The sequence below is a fragment of the Balaenoptera borealis genome (assembly GCF_965194805.1).
Source record: "Balaenoptera borealis genome assembly, chromosome: 4".
NCBI classification, from domain to species: domain Eukaryota; kingdom Metazoa; phylum Chordata; class Mammalia; order Artiodactyla; family Balaenopteridae; genus Balaenoptera; species Balaenoptera borealis.
This window is the reverse complement of record NC_138861.1, coordinates 53822210-53830997: the sequence shown is the minus strand read 5'-3', so window position 1 is coordinate 53830997 and position 8788 is coordinate 53822210. Positions and strand designations below refer to the sequence as shown.

The following is an 8788-nucleotide window of genomic DNA, read 5'->3' as shown; positions in this document are numbered from 1 at the left end:
GGGAAGCTGCTTAGTGCCAGGAAGCAGTGCTAGACTGTGGTTCTGGTCCCAGGCCATTCACCAACCAGCTTGATGGCTAGAGGAGTCAATCACTTGGTAAAACCTTTAAAGCTCTTCTATTTTGTGGTTTTATAAGGTCCTCTTGTCCACATTTCTCCCCTCGCTGCCTAAATTTAAAAAATTTTCTCTACTATATGCCCTAAAACCCCACCAGCTAGAAAGTGAACATGAAATGATTCTCAGTCAATCACACAATCATATGAGTTAGATTGATAAATTTAAACCTTCAAATCGCTAGTTAAAATCAACAGTCCCTGAAGAAATGTACATCTTGATTTGGAGAGAGGAGAGAGGGGAAGCTCCAGGGCACAGACCATGTTAAGGTGGAAGGATGGGAGCTGGGACTGTGCCAGCCTTACTGGGAATAGTGTTGTCTGTTACTGACAAGGTTGAGTTTCCTCCATTCATCCCCTGTCATCTAGGGCACATGACTGCTGACCTCCTGGGGCCCAGGCCCATTCCAAGCAAGGATAATTGATAGGACTCTTTGTTAAGGCAAAGAAAAGAGACCCTATAGATACTACAGCACCTGGGAATTGTGCCGAAAGAGGTGGGCAGTCTTAGCGGTAATAAAACTCTCTTCCTTCATGCCTTCCATGAGGGCAGAGTAAAACTCCCTTCAGGTTCTTTCCAGATTGACAGAGGACGGGCTGAAAAATTAACGCGAGAAAAACCAAGCACTGTTTGCATCATACTCTGAACTCTCTGAATAGACGAAGTTCTATTTGCAAGATTATCTTGGTAATAGGCCTGCACCCCCATCTCCTTATAAAATTTAAGGGCAGAGCTAAGGGATCCCATCGCAGCAGGGCTGGATTTGTCTGTAAGCCAAGAGAATACTCTGAAGGAAATAAAAGCATTTTACAAATCCCGAGCCTTTGTGGGGACACCTAAGAACCCTGTGGGTTATCCGTATTTCTCATCTAAGTCTAAACTGGCTGAGAAAGCAAGGCCCCCTGCCAGCTCTTCTCTGCCCTGCCCAAAGGCCTTGATCATTTTTGAATACATGGAGAAGGGTTGGTGATGCCTATTATTTTCCAGCATTTTATGAACTTTATTTTATGGAGTCGGTTCAGGAAAGTACTGTAATTAAAAATAATCCTCCAGGACTTCGCTGGTGGCACAGTGGTTAAGAATCTGCCTGCCAATGCAGGGGACACGGGTTCGAGCCCTGGTCCAGGAAGATCCCACGTTGCCGCGGAGCACGTAAACCCGTGCGCCACAACTACTGAGCCTGCGCACCACAACTACTGAAGCCTGCGGCCCCAGAGCCCATGCTCTGCAACAAGAGAAGCCAATGAGAAGCCTGCACTCCACAATGAATAGTAGCCGCCACTCGCCACAACTAGAGAAAGCCCGTGCGCAGCAACAAAGACCTGACACAGCCAGAAATAAATTAATTAATTTAAAAATAATCCTCCTAGTTATCTAGTTCTATCCATTTACCTAATACCTATTTTAACAGCTAATAGTTCGTAGTTTCCCAAGAGAACAGAACTTCTTACTTCATTGTTTTCTTATTAGATCTTAAATGTTTGAGTATTACAGAAGCTCCAACACTGCTAATGTCACACCTCTTCTTAAACTCTCCCGCTTGCCAAAGATCTGTTATTTACATATCCCTCTACAGTTTTCTCCCTCTTCTGAGTTGTTTGCCTTTTTCTTCTCTGATCTTTTCTCTTTTGCGGAGGTCTTCCTGGATTAGGATTCATGGAGCATTTGTAGCCCAAGGAAAGAAGGTATCCAGCCTCACAAGACTGATGCATGCCCTTGCTGGCTTCCCTCCATGTAGGACTTCCTGTAAAAGGCATGTCAAATTCAAGAGTTTACCACTGTCTGGACAGTCTTCAGAGAAGGTACCCAATCATTTTCAAGAAATGAAACTTGACAAAATGCAGAAGTGGACTCTATCATCACGTGTCTGAGTCTTGTTATTTTAAGCCAAATAGTGATTCATTTGTGAATGACTAGGTGTGAACAGGCACTTTATTTATGATTTTATCTACATAAACCAGCATAATTGCAACAGCTGCCATGGCAAAGATGTATTCTACACAACAAAATATTTTTGTAGTCTTTGGAAACTATGCTTTCTTCATCTAGCACCTTTGAAATCATACAACTGGTTTTGCACAGAGGGTATTTTCTGGTTTCTGGTCTGGTAGCAATTTCTCTTTACTATAAAGTACTCTATCCAGTTGTGTGGCACGGGATTGGAGGGGGTAGCTGAGCCTTTATCACTTCTTTGTCTCCAATCAAATAGCAATTAGCCTCTTATCCCTTCCCTCTTCAAACACAACAAACAAAACACAAAATTGCCAGGCAGGACGAAGGGAAGTTTGAAGCACAAATGCAGGAAACTGTATTTACTTGCTAATACACCTTTCTGTCCAGCAAGCTGAGAAAGTGCTTTCCCAAACCGCAGACTCTCAGATCCGGACCGGCCAGCCCACATCAATTAGTCCAGACCCATTACTTCCTGATGAGGACACTGAGGTCTAAAAGGTGGGGAGACTTCCCCCAAAGCCCCAGAAATCTAGGGAGGGTGAGGTTTAGCCCACAGTCTTCCCATTGCTCATCTAATACCCTTACGGAGTGTATTTCAGACTTATCCCATGACCTTAAACAGTCAGTCCCAGTTTTTCTTTTAATGATGGATTTTTTTTTTTTAATGTTTCCAAAGAGGAACTTTATTAATTAATTAATTTATTTATTTTTTGGCTGTGTTAGGTCTTCGTTTCTGCGCGAGGGCTTTCTCTAGTTGCGGCAAGCGGGGGCCACTCCTCATCGCGGTGCGCGGGCCTCTCGCTGTCGCGGCCTCTTTTGTTGCGGAGCACAGGCTCCAGACGCGCAGGCTCAGTAGTTGTGGCTCACGGGCTTAGTTGCTCCGCGGCATGTGGGATCTTCCCAGACCAGGGCTCGAACCCGTGTGACCTGCATTGGCAGGCAGATTCTCAACCACTGCGCCACCAGGGAAGCCCCCTTAATGATGGATTTTTATATTATTTTTAAAGATGGGGTTCTTGTCGTGATCATTAGCTGTATACTAATAAACACAGAGGTGTGTTAATCTAATTAATAATCATAATAAAAACAAAGCCCTCAGTGCTTTGGATTTCCTTTGCTGATCTCTGAGGATAGTACCACCCATGAGAATGGATCAGAATCACTTGAATTTACGCTCATTTCCAAAGTCCAGGTATTGTAGGGGGACGTGTGAGATTTATTCAACTCCAATAAAGCAAAAACCTGTGAAGCTCCAGTACCAAGACTGATAACCGGCTTGCTCATGGGTTCAGCGTAGATGTACTGAGCACGCATGAAATCTCCACATGGCTCACCTGCACTTACGAGGATCCATAATCCCATTGCAAGAAACTGAACAATGCCTATGGGTCCTCCAGCTGCTGTGTCTCAACCAAGTTAACAACACACTCCGTTGAACTGACTTTCCCACAGTGACTCATCCAGAGAAAGATGATTTCACGCTTTCATTTTCTCCAAGCCGCGTAGGTGGAAAGAGGGAAGGAAAGCAAACTTGGTTTCACGGTAGAAAACCCAATGGTTTGGCACTCTTCAAGGAACACATACTTCTCTTTCTTATTCTGAGAAATATTAGTTCCCTTCTTTAATTCTCTAAATTGTGTTCCATAAACCATTACCTAGAAGTCCTAAAATGTTGGATGTTGTGCACGTTTAAACTTAAGTACGCTAACAACTATTCTAAGACAGCTGCCTCATGCTGCCTAGAATGTGAGTACACACTGGGACGTTTCATTTCTTATTAGATCGAATCTCAGAGAAATGAAGCAGGGTTTTAGCCTTGTGGAGTGGGATTTAAGCCTGCTGAAGGCTTCTAGCACTAAAGAGGGAATTGGCTACCTGGGAATTTCATTGCATTAAGAAAAAAAAAATGCATCCTTTAAGACGAGTTGATTCTTAAGTACAGAATTAAGGCATATTTTGAATTAGGGTCTATTTTGCATGGAGCTGGCCTTATTTGCTAGTTGTGAATGACAGGTCCTTACTCTGCAAGGTTTGGATACATACACCTCAAACCACAACATCTCTTCTGTTAGCCTCGTGTAGAGTCAAGTGATCTTGATTACATGAAGCCGAGAACTGAGGCAATTATCTAACCGTCCAAACCCAGAAAAAAATTTTGGCTTGACTTATCCAGGAAGTGCCCCAATTTTCTATTAAAACTCTGGAAGCCCAGGTCTGACAAAAGTCTTTCCTTTTAAAATGTCTTAAGGGTAAAATTAATAGAGTCACCATCAGAATCTCTGAGTTTGATATGTTTAGTTTCCAGGTCACTAAGCACATTTTTCTCCAGGAAGCAAATTCAGGAATTCCTTTGTATCTTTAGCTCCAAAAAAAATTAGCCTAACACTCTTTTCTATCCTCGGTTGTGTGCTCTCCATCAGAATATCAAGACACGTTTGGAATAGAGGCAGAGGCTTTTGTTGAGATGGGCCACAGGGTAAACAGAATGCACCCAAGTGGAAGGCAGAGCATGTCAATCATCTACAGTTGAACATTCCTGTATAGTTTAGCAACTCAGCTTCCAGTGCTGGGCTGTGCTTTCTTGGGATCCTAAGTGCAGGAGGCAGATGGGCGGCAGTTGGAAAAAGAAAGTACAGAAAGAAGCAAAAGTGTGCTAAAGGTACGGGAAGGGTGAGGAAATGGCAGGGGTGTCAGAGCCGGGTCCAGTGGAGAGGGAAAGCTGAAAACCTTCAAAGAGAGAGGCAAGTCAACCCTTTTCCAATGATTTTCTTTGTTAGGTGAAAGGCGGGCCACAGCTGGGGAACTCGGGCCTGTGTCCTCAGAAACAAGGGACACTTCAAATTGTGAAAGGAGCTCTCTTCCTTCCCCACCCAACCCAGCTTGCTGTGAGGTTCCCTCCAGCCTCAGCTCAGAGCCCGCTGCTTAGGCATTCAGGGTGTACCTGGACAGAACGCTTCCTGAATCCACATCTAGGGGCTGACATCACGTGATGTTGCTTATGCTTGTGTTTGCCCAGGCTTCCACCCGGCCCCAGAAATGATCTACGCACCTAGACCCAAACCCACAGACGGTGCACAGAGGAGAATGGTGACTGATTTCCACAGATAAGTTAGTACCTGGTTTAAACCGCTGGCTTATCTGGACATGAAAACAAGAGACAGGTATGAGAATGGTAACTCTTTCTGGGAAGACTTTTTGTTTAAATAGCCTTAGAATCTCTAAGAATCCCTAATTTGTTAAGCCTAATACCACTTTAGGAAAAAATTTCTCAGTAGCCACATTTATGTTATCTAATGCCTTAATAGACACCTTAGAGCATTTTTGCAAACTCATTGTAATGCTCAGAACAACCAGTTAGAGAGCAGAGGTCAGCAAACTTTCTTTCTGTAAAGGGCAGAGAGAAAATATCTGAGGCTTTGTGGGCCATCCAGTCTCTGCTGCAACTGCAAGACTCTGATTTGTAGCAGAAAGCAGCCATGAGAAAGTGTGTAAGCAAATGAATGTGTCTGTGTTCCAAACACTTCATTTATGGACATGGAAATCTGCATTTCCTGTAATTTTCATGTATCACGAAATACTCCTTTCCATTTTTTTCAACAAGTGTCACCTTGTGGCTCAAACAAAAGGGGTAGACTTGGCCAGCAGCCCATCATTTGAAGACCCCCCAGACATAGAAGGCTGCCAGATGGACATTGTTGCTGTCATGGCAACACACGCAGGGTGCAGAGTTCAGGGAAAGACAAGGCAGGGACCAGGCGGCAGTGCCGCAGGGAGCCCCGCTCCCAGGATTCCAGGACCAGCACCTTCAGCATCGCCTGGGTCCCACCCCAGACCTACAGAATCCACATCTGCAGGTCAGCGAGATCCCCAGGCTCCTCGCAAGCTTGAAGGTTATACCGAAGTCTCAGAAGGCTTGGCGGTGTGATCTCAAGGCTGGGCTCTGGAATTAAAGGTCTAGTTCAAATCTTTGTGTCTCTCATTAGTTATACGGCCGCGGACAAGTTATTATTATTATTAATAAGCCTGTTTCCACGCCTAAGAAGCGAAGATGATGATCCAGGCCGAACACTTGGAAGTGCCTGGCAAGTGATGCTTATTAACTGTTTACTATGATTGAGTTTCAAAAAGTCAAGGCCCACGCACATACTCCTAAAGGCCACTTCCCTAAGGACAGACACATTTTCAGCCGGTCACTTGAGTTGAACGACTGAGACTGCAGCTCCCCCCATACCCCCCCACCAACCCCATCCATTAAAGAAAACAAAGACACCACAACTCCTGGCCGCAGAGTGTCAAATATATTGATGGTTGTAAAGGGACAGCTTGGAGACGTTTTAGGTCTGCTGAGATGCCGTGCTGCATACAGACATGCTCTGTGTTTTTGAAACCATGTCATTAAGTTTGCAAATACATCTCTGTTTTGAACATGATGTCTTTTTTTTTTTTTTTTTTTCATTAGCACAGTTTACTACTAGAGTAAACTAGTTTTTCCTAGAGTAAATAAATATAATGGCTGTTTGCAGAGCCACTACAGATTTATTTAGATGTTTAACAAGGTGAACTATTTCACAATTAGTTCGACCTCTGAGTCAACAGCAAGATGTTTTTCATTTGTTTTGTTCACTGCTCTCGTGGGCGGGGGTTATCTTTTCCAATTTGTTCTCTGTTCACATATTTAGTCGCCAACAGACTACGAAAGGTAGTGAAAAATAAGTCTGTTTAAAAAATTAAACTGTAATTAGGCCATGGGCTTTTTCCCAAGACCCTTAAAGTCAGATAATTTAAATTTACAAGAGGAAAAAAAAAATAGGCGTCATGGAAAACTAAGTAACAAAAAAACGACTGAAAAACACATCTGTAGAACACAGTGGTCAGTAGTAAACAGCTCAGAAGGGTAAAGAAAACAGAAGGTCCTTCTAGAATGTTACACAGTCCAATGACAAACTCTGCTTTTTTTTCTAGTGGCTATTTTCCTACCACAGTGTTAGCTTCATTATTATATTAAATAACTTATATGGGTAAAAAGGAGTTTGCTAACCAGCAGCCAACTCAAAACCTTGTAGGAAGAGGGAGGAGGGGAATTCACAACACAGCCCGCGCTCAGGGAAACAAAGTCCGCAGTTGGCATCCAGCCAGCCTGACCCCTCCCGGCAATGCCGCTGAGCTGCAGTTTGGGATCTAAATGGAGGGCTTGCTTCCCCTCCCTCTTCTCCCTTTTTCTTTTAAGTTAACAAAGAAACATGGGCTTCCTAAGAGCCAGCACTCAGCTGGGCAAGTCCCATTAGCAGCAAATGTTGAACCAAATTAAAACACACACACACACACACACACACAAAAGAAAGCTCCATCCAGGTGCAGAGCTGTGATTCACATGGAAATTCCAGGAGATGAATCATTGCAGAGCTGGGATCTTTAGAGGATTCTTTCTCAAGTGTCCTCAGTGAACATTTCAGTCTCGCAAAATTTGAGTCAGTCTGTCAGCTGTGGGGAATAAGGTCCCCATCTGCTCCTGAGGGAGCGTGCTTGCAGGGACGTCACGATTTTCTGTGGCACTAGATGCCCGAAAACAAAGGCCAGCCCCTCGATGATCTGCTTGACCGCAGCAGCCAGCATCCCGTGTGTTAAACTCTGCCCAGGAGGCTGGACCTGAGTAATAAAGAAGATAAGATAAGAAGGAAGGTGGCAAATGATCTGAATGAGGATGAAGAGCCTCACCTAATACTAGTTTCATCTTTCCCATGTTTGAAGTTTGATTTTACATAGTTTAAAGTAAGCCAGACAAAGACAAATATCATATGGTATCACTTGTATGTGGAATCTAGAAAAACGACACAAATGAACTGATTTACAAAACGGAAATAGACTCACAGACGTAGAAAACAAACTGATGGTTACCAAAGAGGAAAGGTGAGGGGAAGGATAAATTAGGATTTTGGGAATAACATATACACACTACTATATATAAAGTAGATAAACAACAAAGAACAATACTCAATATTTTGTAATAACCTATAAGGGAAAAGAATCTGAAAAAGAATATATATACAACTGAATCACTTTGCTGTACACCTGAAATTAAAACACTGTAAATCAACTATACTTTAATAAAAAATAAATCAATTAAAAAAAATTTTAAAGAAGGACAGAAAAATATTAAGCATTGAAGTCCTTCAGGTTTTCTGGGAGAACTGCTAGTCACTTAAAATAAATATATATTAGTGGAGATGGCCAAATCTTTGTTTACAGGTAAATCTATACCTTGAGTGGCTTTATATTAACACACACACACACAAACAAAGGTCATTAATGATAAAAAGCTTTTAGAACCATACTGGTCTCATGGCAGATGGGATACTTAGTAAATCTGAATGAGTTCACATTCGGTGCCCACTGAGAGCATTTAAATATCAAGCGACAAGAAAGGTGTCTCCCCTCACAGGTGTATTTGTCATTGCCACTGCTGAACCCAAGTGTCCGAATGAGTGACTCTTGGACCAGCAGGAGAAGCATCTATGTAAAAATATCCTACTGCCTGCAAAGCTAATGTGTGTACACGTTTTCAGGCAGGTACTATCATTCTAGAATGATGAGCCTTAGTATCTATCCACTTAGCATATGTGGATAGATCCTTTTGCAAAGGATCACAGCGTACTTCTTTTTTATTCTCTTTGGGGGTGCTCGGCCTCGGCCAACACCTGCAGTAACCCAACGTCCTTCCTCA

General features: G+C 43.1%; 1 protein-coding gene across 7 annotated transcripts in view; it reads right to left on the bottom strand.

Moving 5' to 3' along the window:
- Nucleotides 1-6343: 6343 nt before the first annotated feature.
- The window catches only part of RASGEF1B (RasGEF domain family member 1B), a 555837-nt gene continuing 553392 nt past the window's right edge, over nucleotides 6344-8788 (bottom strand). For 5 of the 7 annotated variants that reach the window (XM_082389354.1, XM_082389353.1, XM_082389350.1 and 2 more), the window contains one exon: nucleotides 6344-7713. In XM_082389354.1, the coding sequence (XP_082245480.1) occupies nucleotides 7517-7713 (197 nt within the window). In that variant the 3' untranslated portion in view covers nucleotides 6344-7516. The remainder of the gene's footprint in view (nucleotides 7714-8788) is intronic. The other 2 variants (XM_082389351.1, XM_082389352.1) reach the window with 1 other exon arrangement.